This window comes from Corvus cornix, chromosome 4A (genome assembly GCF_000738735.6).
Source record: "Corvus cornix cornix isolate S_Up_H32 chromosome 4A, ASM73873v5, whole genome shotgun sequence".
Classification (NCBI taxonomy): Eukaryota; Metazoa; Chordata; class Aves; order Passeriformes; family Corvidae; genus Corvus; species Corvus cornix.
In genome coordinates, this window is record NC_047058.1 from 17,721,316 (window position 1) to 17,741,053 (window position 19,738).

Sequence of the window (19,738 nt, forward strand, 5' to 3'; positions counted from 1 at the left end):
CAAAACAAGGTACACCTCCAGGTGCATTACCAACATAACTACCCAAACTGCTGCCCCTTCCTAACCACGGTGGTTACTGATCTGCTGCTTGCAGTGGTCACTGATCTGCTGCTTGCAACTCAACTTTAAGGACCTGAAGTTCAATCTGAAGAGCAGGCAAAGTTGCAATGAACTGCTGCATGCCCCCAAATATCAATCTGAGCTGTTCAGCTGCCAGCCAGCAGGTCAATGGCCACACAAGCATAATGTCAGGGCCAGTCAGGTAATCTTATTACAGCTGCCTCCACGTCTTTGCATGCACACAGACCCATAAAATAAAGTAAATCAATGGAGAGGAGCCTGTTGAAGAACTCACACACTGTATTTATAGTGAGTTATCGCTGCTGGTTACTATAGTTACAGCAATGCTGTGTGTGCCTGTTCTCTCTCCTTTTATAGTGGAAAATATTTCATAAATAATAACCTTTAATCTGGTGAAACTGTTCTAATTTCTCCATTTAATATACAGTCATACAGTATCCCTATTTATCCGAAACAAAGGAACTCAAGAACAGACAGCTGTAAGAGGTGCTTTTGAAAGGTTTTTTAAATTGGTTATCCTTCTTTCATCTGCAAATCAGTTTTGCTGAAATGCCTACCATTTCCCTCAATTTTAACCACGAATTTCAAGATAAAGTGAAGATACCACCTATGCTCAGGAAAGACATTTAACCTCCTGAGCTCACTCTGAAGTTTCTACCAACACCTGCATTTCAATGCATAAATCATCATCTGATAATGAGGCTGGTGGTGGAGCTGTGCAAGGAGCACAGTGCCCTGGCTCACCATCCAAAGTGATTTGTGAACATGTTTGCAACTCTTACTTTCCTTCCTCGTTTTCCATCAGCAGTTTTAGGTTTGGCATAGGAACAGCTGGGTTTGTTCAGCACAGAGCCAGCCTGATCCAGAGCCACCACAGAAACAAGGAGCGATGTCCTGGGGTCACCAGGAGAAGGGAGCCAGCAGGTGTGGGGAAAGCAGGAGAGCCAGAAAGGTGTGGGAACCACAGCCATGAGCAGAGTGCCTGGTGACAGCCCAGCTCCCAGTGGTGCCACATGCTGATGGCACAGCAAGGGACGTGGGAGCCGAACCAGAGGAGAGATCAGGATCCTGATGGAGCTCACAGGTTTTCACCTGCTACTGTGCTGGAGCTCAGTTTGGAAGGGGAAATACTCCTCTCTCATCAAAAATACATCCAGCTGGCTTCTCTGCTCTTCTCCACCTCATCCCATCTCACTGCCTCACCTGAACATCCTGCCCTCAGCACAGACACCTCCTTCTCTTCCCAGCTTTGCCCAAGCCAGACTGGAGTAAGAGCCTCACATTTAACTTTCAAACAATCAACACTCCCTCCTTCTCCTGCTGATATCAGAGCACTTGATGTTGATGTGGTCAGTGATTATCAGCACAGAGTGAAGCTTATCTTCCCTTTCCTGCATTCCTTATCTGGGAGGAATAAGCTGGGCTGGTTCCTGTGCACTGCTGCCTCTGGGAGCAGGTCAGGGAGCAGGGAGAGCAGAGCCAGGCTCTGGGCACTGCCTATGCCCTGTACCAGCCAGCAGGACTGAGCCAGCAGCAGCAGTGACACCGTGTGTGACCCAGGAGCTCATTCCCAACCCGCTCCTCGCACCGAGCGTGGGGGGAGCAGGGAGGGAGCCGCGTCTGCCGCGGTTTACTCAGGTCATGTCTAAAGGCACATCAGATGGCACAGAAGAGCAGAGCAGCCCTGGGCCAACAGGATCTGTCGTTCCAGAAGGAGCCCAGCTGTTCTGTGCAGTTTCTGGAGCTGGCTGCCAAATCTCTTCACATGCTGGGCTCAGGGATGAGTCCCCACACAGTTGCCATGGGTGCGAGTCAGGCCCTGTTGCTCAGCATTGCCGGGTGTGGGATTTACAGGATTCACCTAGAACCCAGGGCAGGATGGGGTGTGGGATTTACCTAGAACCCAGGGCAGGATGGGAGTGGGATTTACCTAGAACCCAGGGCAGGATGGGAGTGGGATTTACCTAGAACCCAGGGCAGGATGGGACGTGGGATTTACCTAGAACCCAGGGCAGGATGGGAGTGGGATTTACCTAGAACCCATGGCAGGATCATCCACTCCACAATGGTGGGAGGTGGCCCCTGCATGTGGAGGTCGGTCCTGACGATGTGCTGCGACGCCAGCAGGAGCATGAACAGGAAGGTCAGGTAAGAGCCAGTGTGGCAGATAAACTTGATAAATGGCTTTTTAATGAACAGTCCCAGCCTGCTCTTGGGTGCAATCAGGTACGCCACGGATAGCACAGGGAAAAGCAGTCCAATGGTGATGCAGGTCAAGAGTTTCACTGCCCAGTGTTTCCGCCTCCATCCTGGAAAGCCGTCGTACCAGAGTGTTGCTAGTAGCTGCTGGCAGTTCGGCTGAGCAACAAACTGGGGAGGAAAAAAGAAAGAAGGATTATTACTGACTGGTACTCCACGTGCACTCCCCCTCACATATGTGTTAGAGCCCACACAGACCCTCAGATTATGTTTGGGGGCCGGCTATGGGCTGGAAAAGCATCTTTTGGAGATAAAGGGGAAAAAAGGAGGGAGACTTCACTCTTCTTTTTCCTATGTAGGATTTAGGATTCCTTCTCATGGAAGAAATTTTTTTCTATTTGCAGCATCCCTATGTGGATCAGCCACTCACCACACACACAGCCTCGTGCAAAAGCAGCACCACGAAAATTACTACGAGCTGTTTCTCTCCCCATGTGTTGGAGCACGTTTCTGTTCAGAATGTTTCAGGTTTCGAGCGCCTCGAAGGAGTCACTGTCAGCATCCTTAAAAAGTGACTAAAAGATGAGACAGGAGGGAAAAGGTGCAAAGCTCTGAGAGTGTGTGTGAGAGGGAGAGCATCTCCCAGAGTGTGTGGGGTGCTGCAATATGTGTGTGTGGGCAGGGCTGGCATGAGACAGCAAACAGCAGCGTGAGGTGTGGCCAGGTGACATCTGGTGGGAAGCAGAACAGCACATTTGGAACCCTGCCTCTCGCTGTTCAGGAAGAGAGCAGCTGTAAAATGTAAAGGATTAAGCAGAGGCCAAAAGGAACCTTTGATCACAGCAGCAGAAGTGACATTTGACAGTTCACTTTCACTCTGTAAAAAACAGCATTGTGATGGTGATTTACGGCATCTCACCCTGTCCACACCACACAGGCTCAGGTTCCAGCTCCTCCAGGCTGCTCTCATACCAAACAGCCTTTGGGATTTCAAACCAAGCCACATTATTTCTGCTCGGTGCCAGAAGACTTCATGTTCCTGATTATACCTAGACAGCCTCATGGGTTTTTTTCAAGGCTTCCCAGACCCAGAACTAACCAGAGATATCTGCAAGACCAAGACAACTCTGTTCTTCTTCAAAAATGTTTAGCCCACACCCAAATCTTTTAAATATTCGTTCACCACAAAACCTGGCCAGTACTGGGAGGACTTTTAAGCAGAGTTCTCAGAGTGCTCTAAACAAGCAGAGCACTGTCATTGCCTTGTTCAAAATGACTAAACCAAGGTCAAACAAAAGGACAAATTAGTTGCTCATCCTGATGAAGTCATTCACTTCTCTAAGTATTTTTAGATTCCGTTAATATATTTTATATGTCTTAACAGGCTGTTTATATCAGAATCACACCATTCTTGGACTGGGTAGTTCAAATATATTCGATGACCCAAAATAAGATCTCCAAGAGAACTACTGGTATTTATGAAGCTGCATCTTTATGTATTATTACAACAAAAAGCTCCTGATGATTTCTGCATCAGCACATAACTGATGACACCCTGCTCCAGAGAGCTTGGGAAAAGAATATCAGAAGAGGCTGTGATCTGGAATCAACCAGCACATGCAGGCAGCTGAAAATGGGCAATAGCTCAGGGGGTGATGGTCTCCAGAAAAAGCCAAGACCTGTTGCTTGTAACAATGAGGAAATATTATTGTAAAATTCCGTATCTGGGGACAGTGATCATAAAATCACAGAATCGTGGAATGGTTTGGGTTGGGAGGAACCTTAAAGCTCATCCCCTTCCAACCCCCTGCCATGGGCAGGGACGCCTTCCACTATCCCAGGTTGCTCCAAGCCCCATCCAACTTGGCCTTGGACACTTCCAGGGATCCAGGGGCAGCCACAGCTTCTCTGGGCAGGTGAGAGAAACAATTCCACAGAAACTGAAAAACTGCCAAGCACTGATTGGTGTTTGGCTGTGTTTTAACTCTGATTTCAGAAGGGTCAGCGCTTTGTGTTTAACACCTGGAAGAAACAGAAGGTTACACTGCTCTGTTTTCTCAAGATCCCAATCAGGAGCTGTTACTGGATGTGTTCTGCAGTGACTCACAGGGCAAGGGATGCTGCTGCTTCTCTGAGACGAGGCACAACTTTTTCTTTTTTTTGATTTTTTTTTTTTTTTTGAGGGAGAAAATGTTATAAACACATTTTCTCTTTATCACATATGATAGAAAGCTCTAAGGGGAGAATAAAACTGTTTTTCCCTTGAGTCAAAGTCAAAGTCATTTGAGAAATCAAATGACTATATGTTCCTCTGGTTGCTGTGCAACTTGCAAGCATCTTAAAAGTGCCTCTTCTCTGCCTAATAGCTCATTTCTAAAATCTGCTTTCTCAGTTGTATCTGATGTTAGTTCTTCAAATGGAGACAAATTCACACATCATGAAAGAGCAGCTTTAAAGAGCAGATTGGCAAAAGGGAATGGAAATGGAAAAAGCCATTAAATTTTCCAATCAAGCTGGTCGCAACCTCAATGAAAATTGCCCAAGGGAAGTTTAAGAACACCACACAAAGAGACTCCCTAATGTCATAAACCACCAATGCTGTGTTTATTAAAGGTGAGGTCAAGCACTTACCAAAGTAGACTTTTACTAACTTGTATTAGTTCAACTTATTAATCACAGATTTAAAATCAGTAAGCACTGATGCTTTTATCTCCAGTAGTGCAGTTGGCTGAAAAACAAAATTTCCAGTGTGCAGAAACGCTGGAATTCTAAATTATAATGAAGAAGCCAACCAAGCCACTTTTGTGCTGCCTAAAGAATTTATTGTTTTTTGGTGACTTTGCTTCTAGGTGCTGCTAACTAAACGAAACCACCAAATTCATTGACTAGACTAAACCATTGAATGCTCAACTTATTACAGATTGTCTAGGAGTCATGGTGGTAAATCAATGCACATAAAATACAAAAATATCTTCTTTTAGATGTGAAGTACCCTGAAAACTCTGATAATATTTTGGAATTTTCGTTATCCTCCATAATTTCAAATTTCTCCGTAAAGGAAATTTCTACTTTACAAATAGCAGAGCAGCGAAGTGGAAAACAACTTGACATCTTCAACAGTACTTATACCAAGGCCTTTCCTCAGTGAAAGTTAATAACCCCAAATGTGTTTTTTCACATTTTTGCAAAGCTTTTCATGTGCTACAGACTGAAATGGTGCCTGTGTATATCACAGCCTTTTATCATTCCACATGAATATATCTTGTGTGACAGGATTTGGTATCAGTTAAAGTTTCTGCACAACGAAAAGCAGGGAAAAACCTGCATATTGTCCCAGTTTTGTGGATGGTCCAGAGTCAGAGGCAGATGTACTGCACCAGAAGCTCTGCTAAGGGAACATACAACTATCAAGCAGTTTCTCCAACATTTGACAAGCATTTTATCCAAGGACTGCTGCATTACAGGAGCCTCCAGTCTCTACCACAAACAGCAGCACAAGACATCACCCCACAGACAGGATGGAGAATGTTCTGACAGCTGCATTAGTGAAAGGAAATGTCACCAAGAGGTGCCATTTATGCTCATTCAGTGAATGTAGGAACTAAACATATGATGCTGTGCAGGGTTTTGCTGGGGTAGAGTTAATTTTCCTCACAGCAGCTGGGTTTTGGCTCTGTGCTGGAAACAGGGCTGATAACACAGGGATGTTTGAGTTATCACTGAGCAGGGATTACACACAGCCAGGGCCTTTCCTGCTCCTCACCCTCACCCGTGAGGAGGTTGGGGGGCACAAAGAGCTGGGGGAGACACAGCCAGGAAAGCTGAGCCCAGCTGAGCCCAGGGATATCCCAGACCATACAGCAGCACCCTCAGCACATGAAGCTGGGGAGAAGGAGGATGTGGGGGATGTTTGTCTTCCCAAGTCACTGTGAGACCTGATGGAGCCCTGGGGATGGCTGAGCTCCTGCCTGCACATGGGAAGTGGTGAATGAATTCCTTGTTTTGCTTTGCTTGCACACATGGCCTTTGCTGCACCTGTTTAAACTGTCTTTATCTCAACCCACAAGTTTTCTCACTTTTCTCTCCCAGTTCTCTCCCTCATCCCACTGGCAGGAGTGGGCGAGTGGCTCCTGGGGCTGAGTTGCTGGCTGGGGTTAAATCACCACACAAGCACTGAAGCCTGTGGTTGTACAAAACATTGTCCAGGGTGGTCCCCACCTGCAGATGCATTTCTGGAGAAGCTAATCCCAAAAACAATCTCTTTGTCCATTACCTGTTGAGCAGAACCTGTCCCTAGCTGAAGATAACAGTTCACTGAATGGTTGGGAGATAAGATGCAACTCAGAGTCCCTCCATGTGAGCACAACACCCCTGTGTTACCTGTGAGCAAGGTGCTCAGTCCCCTGCCTTTTGAAAATGGGGATAAATACTTTGCCTTTCCAAGAAATGAGATCAGCAACTCCAGTCATGTTTGGGAAGCACTCTAGAGATTACTGCAGTACAAAGTCTTTTATGTTCTCTTTTTCTTCTCTCAGCCTTGCCAGGGTCTTTGTGTAACATTTGGCTTGCCAGTGGATTGTGCTATTAGAGAATTTCATTTTCAGTGTTCATCATGCTCATTGCCACCTAATCCTATACCAAGGGGAAAATTTTTAAGGGGAAAAAAGCAGCTGCTGGATGGAGTGTCTCTTCCTTAATAACTAATCTTTACTGATATTTTTTAAGTCACCTAAATTCCACTTCTTGGGAATTAAATGCTTTCTGCATGCTGTCAAACACAGAAATTATGTTTCACCCCCCTCCCCTCATCTATGGGGAAATCCCTGATCTCTCGCAGTCATAAGTAATTTAGGATCAGACACAGATGGGCTGAGATGTGAATGCCTCAGGGAGCAACTGAAATAGCTCCCTGATAGACATCACAGGGGCTGAGCACAGCATCCCTCTGCCTTTATTCTGATTATCGTGACTGCCAACAGCCTCTTGTTTGGAGTTTGCTGGAGTTCTTGTCTGTACTCTTGCTGTGGATGGCGAGGGCGAATACTCTTCATAGATGAATAACCACTAATTTGGAACTGCAGAGCTCTGTCTTAATAAGCAGGACTGAGTTCTTCTATCAGTCAGCTCCAGCAGCTCACAGGGAGGTCACCACTGAGAGCCAAACACGGCATGGGAGCCATGAAATTACCTTTAGTTCCCATGTGACACTCGTTTCAATAGGTCAGACCTCACCAACATCACTGTACCCCAGAGCATCTCAAATGTGCAAGGCTACTGGATAATACTGTCTGCTGTTGCCCTCTACAACTGAAGCTATTTTGGCTCTGGAAAGGCAGATTTTCTCAGGAACACAGCTAGATTTTGCAGCCTGTGTGCAGAGTCTGATGCAGCAGCATAACTATACATTTTAGAGAGGTCTGCAAAGAACGTAGATTTCCTGTGAATCCCTGTCTCCCACGAAAAGGAGAAATGCCATTGCCATTCTCCACTCAAGCAGCACCACACACTTCCAGGGCCACACAAACCCCTCTGCCTCCATTTTTACCGAGAACAAGATCCTCTGAGGAAGAACGGAAATTCAGGTGGTTGCATCAGGCTGATTGCTCTTAAGGGAAATTCCAGTGGGCAACAGTCAAAGAGCCTCATTTCAAAATTAGCCCAAGACAGGAGAGAAACTCTGTGTGGCCTAATTTGATGCCTGCTGCAGAGAGCCAGTGAGCCCTGTGAGACCATATATTCCTGATAAGAAATGCCAGCCTCCTCAAGTTTGCAGTGTTGCAAACAGCGAGATGAACAAGAAAACCCTCTTTTGTAGCACATTTCTTTTTAAAGTTCAACCCTGTTAATGACTGCAAAGTTATTTACATTCTGCTGCCGAAGTGTGAGCTGCAGAGGGTAAACACCTAATGGCTGTTCATCCTGTTAATTAAGTACTTTCTCCAAGAGGGGGAAAAAAATAGGGAGAAATGAGACAAAGTAGTTGGAGGGGGAGCTGTACAACATGGGGGAAAGGGACTACACAACTCAACATTCCTCATCAGACACTTCCAAGAGATAATAGTTTTTTGCAGGATGAATATCCTATCCAAAACCACAGCTGCTGCTCACATGCCTGTGAGTAGCAGCAGTGAAGCACTGATGAAAATCCAAATGCCAGCATTCCTGCCATCAAGGAGATCACACGGCTGAGCTGGACGAGCCCTTCAAGAAAACCAGGTGCTACCCAAATTGCTCAAACCCTCAGCTGGTGAATAAAACAAACTCCAGATCCTCCACAGATGAACATATGGCCTCAAATTAAGATGGGAATTTAGTTTCATCTGTTCTTAAAATATTTTGAATTATGATGACACATGAATCTTAACTAAAGGTCTCCTATCCATAATAGATCTCTCTGGTGGTAGCAGATATGAACTCAGCTTAAGTGGTAGCAATTGGAAATTCAGCAGTGAGGTGAATGCTGGCAAAAGGAAAGAGTGAATAACCTCTAAAAGCCTGCCACTGTTCCATCAAAATTCATGGGTTTAACACCTTCCAGTTGGATTGGCTTAAATATTTAAATTAAAAGGTCCCATATATCCTAGGACAAAGACAGACGCTTGCAAATCCTGGATACCTACCCATGGAAAAAGCAATTATAAAGTCTTTAAGCTTGAAATTAAATCCATCTCTACCCAGAGTGCTTCAGCGTGTGTTTAGCTGTAGGTTTGTGTTTACGGCTTGTGTCAGCAGGATTTAGGTGCATTAAATTCTGCACTGAATCAAGGCAAGGTGCTGAACTCTGCTCCTGGAGCAGACTCCCCACCAGAACAGGTTCCTCTGGGTCAGACCCCGAGCGAGAGCCCAACAGAACCACAACTTTTCAGTATTTATTCCAGCAGACAGCTGACTGCAGTTGATAAATAAATTCCTGAGGGATGTATCCCAGCAAACATCCCAGGATACAGGTCTCTTACAAAGATGCAGGAGGTCTGGGCTGGGTTTCCAAAGGCAGAGTGCTGCAGAACGAGCAAGTGCTGAGTGTGAGCAATACACCCCACCATGAGTTAATTCCCTACACACACCTGGGTCCCAAGAGCTGAGCAGGGGATATCAGACACAGAAGCACTGGAAAAACATTAAAAACCATTTAGAGACAAATCTACCAACATCTCCTAAGTCTCCTTTCAGGCAGCACTTCAGGAGTTACAGATTTTGGAAACGAATACTGGGAGCTCTCAGGGGCTTTAGCAGAAGTGGGGAAGGTATTGACTCTTAAGTAAAAGGCTGGGCTCATTCTCTCTGGTGAATTACTAACATTTACATTAAATAAATGATAAGTAAAGCAAGCATGAAAAGTTTAAAAGCCATTCAGGAGTATTTTTAAATACCTACTTTACCCGATTAGTGTTAATAAAAAGTTCCAAAATTCTTTTTCTTTGCTTCCTTTCTGACCTGAGACGCATTTACGCTGAAACTGTCTAATTCTGGTTTCCTTTTTCTTCCTGCCTTACCTTCTCCTGAATGAGTAAATTTACTCCAATATCCACAAAAGAGCAGATTAGCACACTACAAACACTTCTCACCTCCGTGGGAATGTCCAAAGCCCACCTCTGCTCCTGGGCTGTATCACCCTGGCAGAACATACGCTTTGCTGAAGGAAGTTTACTCAGCCCGCTGGGGTTTGGAGAGAATAAGAACAAAAACTGCATTCACAGCTTTTAAATGTCAGTCTGCACAAGAGCTCAGTTTGGGGGGTGTCATGACAAACCCATCTATTCATCTCACTTCTCCCAGAGCCACCTGTGAGGTGGTGACTGTTCTCAGTCACCTCATCCAGATGGTGATGGACCTGATCTACACATGAGGTGTGAGGAGGGTGGAATCTCAGCTCTCTTCTGAGTGGAGCTTCATAACTCACTTCTCTAAGGCACAGGAGTGAAGTTGAAATTCCCAGAAATCAGATAAATAACAATGATCATTTCTATATCCAAAGGAGAGAATCCATACCCCCAGTTTCCCCCCGGAGTTTATTACTTCAGGGTGTCATTCAAAATATGAAATAACGTGATTTACTCTTCTCCACTGACATAAAGCTGACTCCAAACACACTTCAGACCTTCAGATATGGGAACACTGAACACTTGGCTGTTACAATACACAAGGCATCACTTCTCCTCTCCAGTTCCTGTTGTCTATAGAAAGCCCATCAATCACGTCCTGTACTTTGGCTTTGGCTTCCCAAGCCTCTTCCCTGGCTGGCAAGAAGACTGATGGCAAACATGAAGTTAAGGGAACTGTCAAACTCACTAAATCATCCTTGAATGCTGTTAAAACAGTGGCAACCTCTTTAGCTTTCAACATATATCCTGTCTTCGTCCAGGAGATCATTAAGTAAGAGGCACAAGGCACCAAAAATGACTTAAAGAATGATCCTGGCATTTTCTGCCCGCTACGCATCACCATAACACAATCCAAGTCCTTGTCCTTGACCTACATACCAGTCTTAGGGTGCTTTTTCAAATTTGTGCATTACAAGATTAGTCAGAGATGATTTTGCTGTCAAAAGACAGTGTTCTGCAGTTCTGTTCCGTGACAGCTGCAATATGTGGCTAACCTTCATCAAGGGAGAACATTTCGGCGTTACGTGAACGATGTACCAAATAATGCTGTTCCCTCAAATAAACATTCCAGTCCACTTTGTCAAACCGGTGAACCATCAGCCCTCAGAATATTATTTCTTCTTCCAAGTTTGGAGAGGAGTTAAGATTTAAGTGCCACTTGTCCTAATTTTTGTAACACGATGATGCAGCTGTACAGGTTAAATTTCCGTGACAATTTCCCGAACTGAACAAATAGATCTGGCAACTGCACAAGCCCGTAGAGGAGGGCTCTGAGTCATGCACCACCAGTGATCAGCAGGGATGGCTCTTTTAAGGGTGCAAACACAGAAAAATCTCCCCACCTGCCAACCCAAATTCCATCCTCTGAGGCTGCTGATAACAGCTCAGTTAGTGCCACGCTCACAGAAGATTTTCTAAGGTGGTCAGCTGCTGCTGGGATGGAGTTTGAGACAAAACAGCTTCATTTAGCACAGGCCACTGCTCACACACCAGATGGGAATGTTGCTGCAGACAACAACGAACAAATGAAAGGATGGCTGTTGGAAAAGGGAAGGTCACATCTGGACACTCACTGCTTTTGAAATCCCTAAACTTACGTTCAGGTTTGTGGCACAGGAGGTGAGGCCATCCTCACCACGGAACACACTAAGAAATATGGACGTTCCAGTTCCCTAGAAACCAAGGAAAGCTTCCACGAGGAGCAGCTCTGCTTCCCTCAGCTAGTCCTAATAAAGACCTTTTCACGACTTGCTGATTTCCTTCAAGAAATCTGGAAGTAAAAGCCTCTTTATTACTCTTCTGAGCTGTGCAGGCTCAAGCAAGACTTTCCATTGTGCCTTTAAAGAGCACAATACAATATTCAGCCCGGTATCATTATTCCTCCAGGCAGTATGGCAAGAAAACAGACAAACCCACAGGAGAATAACTTAGCTTTGCCTGCGAGCAAAGAAAGATCTGTGGCCATCCATCAAGATACCTGAATGGCTTTCAAAACGGGTAAACAAGGCGCAGGCAACGAGCTTTGATTTTCACCGACCTCGCACTTCATTTTTCATGCTTCTCTGATATTTTTATAAGCTCTTTTTATACACTAAGTGAAGTGTCCTTAGAAATTTCCCAGGTTTATGCATGCTCCCTGGAGAGGGATGCTGTGCTCCTGACTGCAGCCACACAGTTGACAAGAGTCAAGACACAGCGGAAAAATATGCGGCATGGCAGGAATGATTATTCATTCACTCCAGAACTGCATCTCAGGAGGTGCTTGTCTATGTAAATGTCCTGGAAAAAAAAAAGAAGGAAAAAAAAAGGACTGAAACTGTTGAAGCTTCATCCTGAAGAAAAAAACGGCAAAGAGCACTGTTTTTAAATCAGAAAAGCAAGCAATTCTGCTTCTGTCCTCTCCTGCCATTTGATTAGAGCACGGTGAGGAAGAGAGATGGAGGTTAAGGGTTTCTGAGAGGGAATTTCTCTGTGCACTCCTTTGATCTAATTCTGTGGAAGTGCTAAGCAATAGAGTCATAGATAAAATAATGGGGTTTTGCTGAGCGCCTTGCATTGTGTAGACCTTCTTACAGACACATAAACTAAACCTGCACAGCTATTTGCCAGCACCAGAAAAACACATTAGAACCCCCACTACTGTGATGTTTCACTTCATTTTGGAGATGTGAACAACCTGTGATGGCAAGCGGGAAAGCAGGAATAAGCGGAATGTGTCTTGCTATCCTTGTGGCTCAGCAGAATGTTAAATACGAGGAGAAATCTGCCCTTTTCGACCTCGTTCAGTGCTATGCTGTGGTTGTTTTACATTACTGGCAAAGCAAAAAAAAACTTAAAGGGACATAAAAATTCTCTCTGCGTGCTGCCCCTGCTCTGATTCCCTAACCCCGCCATACACCCTGTACACACAACTGTGCTTTACGAGACTGGCAAGATCCTAAGAGATGACTTTTCCCCATCTTTTCTTAGAAATGCAAACAAATTAACAAATGCAGAGCTAACGTGGTGCCAGGAGAGCACAGCGAAGACTGATCCTCAACAGCTGAGCTGTGCCTTTTCCTATTAGGCCCTCAGCACCCTTTCTCCTTCCAAAATTAGTCATGAATAAAAGAACTAGAAGAGTAATAACATGAAGACAAATGCCACATACTACAGAGCATTTATGAAAAGCCTGCTGGTCTCTTAGACCTTAATTACTGTGATCCTTGGAAAATAATTTCTTTAACAGAGGACTGAGAGAACTGATGTGTCCGTGCTGGGTCTAACTCATCATGTTCCACAGTGTACTAGTGCTGTCCTCATTTTTCCCTAGTATTTTGTGACTGCCATGCAAACAGGGCTCACAGCTATTAAGTCCTTCCCACCTTCTGGAGAAAGTTGAAACTGAGGACAACCATTCTACACTTCAGATGAGAAGGGAGAGGGAGCTTAAGAACATCTCACAGCATGTTTTTACCATTTGCTGCCATAAAATATACTACAAAGCTACCTAAGGGCACATTTTAATCTTTCCTGTGTAATTGATTTTTTTTTTTTACCTTCTGTGTAAACAGTAATTTACCTTCTAGGATTTAGGGGCTTATTAAAAACAAACAGGAAAAGCAACAAATTCATTCTCCATTGTTTTGGCCCTCCTCCAAAGAAGAACAGTCTTCTTCCTCATGAGCAACACATTCCTCAGTTTATAAAATGCTTAGCATGTGTCATGTTTGGGAATAATAAAATCTTGTACCTCCCAAAGGGTTTTTTTGGGGAAAAAAAACAGAATGGGAGATTTTTCCAGCCTTTGTAGAGACAAACTCCACGATCTCTTCACCCATTTCCCCTTAACAGCTTCCCTGAAAAGAATCTTGAAGTTGACCTTATCTCCCTGATTAAGCTGAAATGGAATAATTTCATATTTGGGGGAAAAAATTCAGGTTTATTTCACTTGAAAAAAGCTTCAGGAAATTCGTCTGAAATCAGTGTGAAATTACACAGAACTAACAACTGCAGTAACAACTGACACCCCAGAAAATAACCAAAGTTCACACTGGATTCTCCTCTTAGGCTACCAGAGATTTGACTTTTATCTTTGTCAACGTTAAGATGTAAAAAGCTTCTCCATCCAACCCAATCCCATTTAACGTCGAGACATAAAAAGCTTCAGCAGAACAAGATGATCTACTTTTAAAAGTCTGCTGGTTTTCTCTGCAGAACTGTCTTTCATGAAAACCAAACTTGCTTCTGTTTTCCTTCCTGTCCCCACAAAAATCCTCTCAGTCTGATACTCTTCAGTCAGGATTGAAAAACATTTCTCAGTGTCTCCCTGGCAAATGTTCCTACTCATTTTTTCAGAAGCTGGCAAGGATGTTTGTATCTTCCTTGATGTTTTGTGTTGTGCTAATTACCATGATAAGATGGCCTAATTATCATGATAAGAAAACCCCAGCCGCCCTGCAGGATGCTTCAGGGTTTTTGTGAATAACCACGTGGGATGACAGGGTTCAGTAGCTGGTTTCCCAACCTCATTCATTCTGCCCCTGCCCACCAGTATTCCACCTGAAAACAGCACTGACATTAGCTGGCAACGCAGAGCATATTTGCTATCATTTTTAGGCTGGAACTGTCATGAATATGTCACAAAACATGGAATTTGTCCATATGCTTGGAATTCAGTCAAATACGCCTGAAAAAAAAAAAGATAAAAACTGTCAAGAAAGCAGGCAACGATTAAAAATTTTAAAATAAAAGAGCTTCAGGACTGTTCAGCACCACATTTCAAACACAGTGAGCTGCTTCAGACTTGCAGCTTCTGAGTGTGAACACGAGAGCAGCCACAGATTTACACCTGGATGCCACCAGTGACACAGTGGGACTGCAGTGATCTGCACACAGCAGTGCTGGGGTAACCTGGAGCTTGTGGCTGCAGAGTCTGGTCCTGCCAGGCCCGTGGAAAAACAGAAGTAGAATCTCTGCTCCTTCTCAGATTCAATGAACATTGACCTGATTACCTGCATTGCCCTTCTCCAGAGTAACTCTTCACTACTCGTCCGTGTCCTTAAAGCACCTGTGGTGTTACCTAACCCCGTCTCAGAGCAAAAAACACAACCTGACATGACACCAGTGAGCCTTGCTGACATTTCCCTAGAGCAGCCCAGTAAGAGCAGGAAGTTGCCAAGTGCTGGATCCCAGGGAGTTTGAGGCTTTGGCTCCAGCTCATTGCATCGAGGGGCTGGCACTGGGGAGGCACAACAGCCCAAAGGGATGAAAGGAAATCTGCATCTTTCACCTCTTGGCTATCTGTACCTCGGATGCAGCCCTTCAGGGAGGTGGGATGGATCACACCATACTGGGTCAGTGTTGGATGTGGGGAAGACAGTGCAAAGAGGAGTGTGACAGGATCTTCTGCCACTCACGTGACCATCCAGACACAGAAGAATGTAATACACATTGAAATTCAGTTCCTCAACCAAGCAATCAAACTCCTCCTTCAGATAACCTGGAACATCACTGCCCAACAGCAATATATCATCTCCTAAATTCTGTCTGCGTTTGGAAGGAGAAAGGAAATCCAGAGCCAACTAATGAAACTGTTGTCAGCATTCTCCTGGGGTTCCTGGCCTTTACTGAATCAACTTATAAAACTGTGGATTTGCAGGGCTTCTGAAAGGCTCTGTGCCCTTTAGCTGAAGTAATGGCTTCCCTCTCTGGAACTACAGGCAGGATTTGGAATTTCTGGGAATTGCTTCTCGGCTCTGAAAACAGAGATGGATCAAGGACTGAGGATCAAGAGGTGTCACGGATGTGAAGAAATATTTGCACCACATGAGTATTTTCACAAAACTGCTGGTAACTTGGAGACTTGGGACTCTGGGAGTGCTCCCAACCTCTCTTGCTCTTTTAGCTGCTGTCACTTCCCTGGCCCTTTCAAGTTAGTGCTGAGTGGGTGCTTGGAAGTGCTTGGTGGCTGCAGGAAGTGAATTGTGGATTGTATTATTTCCTGCACTCCATGAGAAATCCAGTGAGTCAGCCTTCAGGAGCCACACAACCCCTTCTAGCTCTGGCTTCCTGTACAAAAACAGCCACTGGGAAAAGCTTTCGGAGCTAGCAGACCTGGAAATGCCTGAAGGCTGTTCTTTGCAGGGGGATGGGTTACAATGAGATGGGATTCAAGCAGCTTTGAGACAGAAATTATTGGTGCTGTAGAAGCCACAACCCACTGCAGCAAGTCCCAGTCCTGTTGCCCTCAATTGTCATCAGATTCACACTGTCACCAAGGTGCCCTGAGCCTCCTGGTTTGTGACTAATCCATGGGCACATCAAAAAATCCCACCTGGGAGCCAGCACCGAACAAACCCATAGCACCTCGAGAAATGAACTATTTTACCCGATACCTTCACATTTAGGCGACTCTTACCTCTTTCTGGTGATACTTTATTGCTACCTTTAGCTTTGCCAAATCGTGACATTTTTGGGGATCCAGCTCTTCGCTTTGATCATCCCTGTGATTGAGAATGATCTCCAGCTCCCGGGAACTCCGTGCTTGATCCAAAAGGTCCTTAGCAAAACGCTTGCACTGCTGTGAAAGCTCTTCATACTCAGCCTTGAACTCATTTTCCACCTTGCTCAGCTCCTTCAGCTCCCAGCCCAGCCGGAATGCAGTCAGGATGGGATCCTCGCTCGATAAGGCAATCAATGAAGGGCTGGCTAAGGCTTTGTAGATGTTCAGCCTCGACCTGGAATGCCTCAGGCTGTCCACCTCCGAGCTGGAGACACATTCCACACAGTTGCACCTGATCTGGTGCGGGCGTGGGATTGTCACCCGTCTTTGGACAAGCAGTTTGATGATCTCGTAGTTGTTGGTGTGAGCCGCCAGCATGATCGGGGTGATATCCGGAGTGAACTCCGAAAACTGGGTGTCCATCATCAAGGTTGGAACCTGCATGAAGGGATAAACCACAAGGGGTTGAAGGCGTATCTCATGTGGAGCAGCAGAATTCAGAAGTCCCTCCTTCATACCTCTGGAGTGATGTCAAAACACTTTTTGATAACAAAACAGGGGTTTTATAACACCCTCTGTGCTTTACATCCTGTTGTTGGCAGGCTTATCCACACACTGCTATCTGGCAAAACCAATTCCCCCCAAATCCTGCCAGTCTGGTGTAAAAGTCAGTCCCATCCCCATTCAAATGATTTACACATGAATCTGGTCTGAAATGGATATTGGCTCAGATACAAAATGGGGAAAAAAAAAGAAGAAAAAAGGCCCAGGTAATTACACAAAAGGAAAGAAAGGCCTAGAAAAGAGTGAACACTGAATAGATTTCCATAACTACCATTATTTGCACCATATATCTGCACCAGCAGGCCAAGAACCTGCTCGTAGCCAGTCCTGCACACACCAAACCCTGGCCTGAAGTTGGGCAAAACTCTTCCTCACTTTTTCCTACTGTTTCTATTTGAAAATATTTTTCAGTGTAAGGATACATTACATAACTGCCCTCAGAATAGACTGGTGGGTTTTTTTTTAAAACAGATTTGAAAAAAAATTAAATGTAAAATTAATGAGCCATAGTCCACTACAAATAAGCCCCTCCAGGGTGTGCATTATTCAGCTACTGCTGCACTTCTCAAAAGATGAGCTTAATGCACACCCTGTTGTGTCTTATTACTATATGCAGAGCACAAAATTAGATGGGAATGCTCTTACATCCCAAGCACCCAGTGTGTTTCCACTTGCAGGCAGGCAGCTCTCTTTGTTGTGTGTTAATCACTACTCAAACACTCTGTTCTCCCCGTGCCCACCACTCCTGCCCTGGCACATCCCGCTGCTCCAGGGGGCATGGCTGGGTTGGGGGAACAGTGAGGCTGCTTCCCTTTGAAAATATCAAAGGTGTCTTGGAGAAACTGTTGCCAAAAAGTCCTAATGGCAGGGAACACTTCTCAGTCTGCCTAAACCCAAAAAACAAAGCAGTGATGAAGGAGCACGAGGTAAGAAATCCTGCTGTAGGATACACCTAAGGCTGGTGATGAGACCTCCAGTCTTGGAATCTCAGTTCCCTGGGAGGTAAGAGCCCCATGAGCACTAAAGAGCCAAAGCTGATCAATACACGTAACAGGTGACAGGGACTGTTCACCACCACCCAAAGGTGGTCACCACGCTGAGGTACAGGCTCAGTTACAGCAGCAGGGCTCACTGGGGGGCTGCAGGCATTTTGGGGAATAAATCTGCTCCCCTGGACGCGCCACATGAGGAGTTAAATCCCGGGCGACCTGCAGACACATGAGTGTGGAGAGGCTTTGCTAAGCAGGCTGGTGCCCACAGAGGCAGGAGGGAGAGAAAACAGTCCTGAGGATTTGCTGTGGGTCATGGAGGGCTTGGTGTCTCTTAGCAAGGTTGGACAAATGTATTTTAAGATACCCAGTAACAAAAGGCTGAAAGCAGCTCTCTGCGTAAGGTCTTGCACTTTCTTCCTTTCCCTTTGCTTAGCTCGTTTAGGTAGTTTGTTAAATGTCAAGAGAAAGGTGTGAGTTTTTCTTTTTTTCTCTTTCTTAGAAGCTCTTTTTTTTTTTTTTTTAAAGACCTGATGCTTGAATACAACTGCACTTATCTTTCTTCCTGTCCTTTTGCAGTCAGTGACTGGCTGCTGTATTCAGAGCCTGTGCCTCAAAGGAAGAACACTTTCCCTCCTCTATCACTTCTATTACTGTCGAGTTTAATCTTGTTTTTCTACATGGAAGTTATTGTACCCAGGGCTGTAAAAAAAGGCATTTTCAGCTTTACACAGATGAGGTATTCATGTTGCTTGGAATATGAAATGGGCACTCGAGGAGAAGGCAGTGATGCTACAGGTGGGGATAGTGCTAATCCTGTCTGCTCCAGAGTCTTTCTAAATCTGGATCTAGGGGACGCCAAAATGGCTTTCCCAAGGTTTGGGAACGAATGCAGTGATCTCTCATCCCTTATTCTGGCTCATATCACAAGCCCTTTCCCCCAAAACAGAGCGCTGCTTCATGAGGACTCGAGCAGTGGCAGGGAAGGTGTGTTTTCCTGGGCAGCACTTTTAATTAAGGGATAAAGAGGGAAATGGTGGTGCAGAGCCACACAGGCTCCCGGGGAGCAGATCAGTGCAAGGCCTCCAATCACAGGAGCTGGAGCTATTTCTGAGCAGCAATGCAAACCAGCAAAGCCCAGAACAGGGACAGTGTGACGGGGGGCAGCTGAGGCCTCTTTTCGGTGTCTGCCTGACCCAAAGGCCATGAATTGGCCCAAAATTGCCTATCTCATGATAAGTATTTTTGTTGTCTTCTCACACAGTGTTTTTTGATAACCCGCATCCTAAACTGTCTATTTTAAAGCTCTGGCCATGCAAAGCTTTTGCTCAAGGGCTGCGTTCTCTCGCTGGAGGGGCAGCAGAGATTACAACAACGCTGATGTTCCTCCTGTGATGCTCCACTCAGCTGAGTTCATGTTCAGATCAGCTTCTCCTGTGTCTTAGGTTAACTTGCAGTGATGGAAGCAGAAGAGGAATAATTTATTCTACCCCAAGGGCTCTGCTAAGCTCTTCCAAGATTATTTTCATCAAGTGACCTGAAAAACAGAACTCTCTTCCATTAAGCGCATCACCTGACACCAGCTGTTAACCTGAGTCCTTCAGAACCTTATGTCACTACTTGCACAGGAGCAAATACCTTGTCTGTATTTCATCTTGGTTCTTTTCATTTGAGAAATTAATGCTACCACTAACAACTAGTGACTGAATGCTTGTTATCATCTGCCTAGATTTAATCCTCATAAGGTGCCTGCTTACCCCTGTACTACTGCTGCTCTGAAGGATGCTGCAGCGAGTGAAAAATCCCCTTTATTTGAAAAG

The 19,738-nt window shown here is 45.2% G+C and overlaps 1 protein-coding gene across 1 annotated transcript in view; it reads right to left on the reverse strand.

The window, feature by feature from the left end:
- TRPC5 (transient receptor potential cation channel subfamily C member 5) overlaps positions 1–19,738 on the reverse strand; it is a 96,466-nt gene that overhangs the window by 36,905 nt on the left and 39,823 nt on the right. Inside the window, exons 3-4 of the mRNA XM_039572243.1 lie at positions 16,282–16,803; positions 2,115–2,451 (exon numbers count right to left, since the gene is read on the reverse strand). Coding sequence (XP_039428177.1) covers positions 2,115–2,451; positions 16,282–16,803 — 859 coding nt within the window. The remainder of the gene's footprint in view (positions 1–2,114; positions 2,452–16,281; positions 16,804–19,738) is intronic.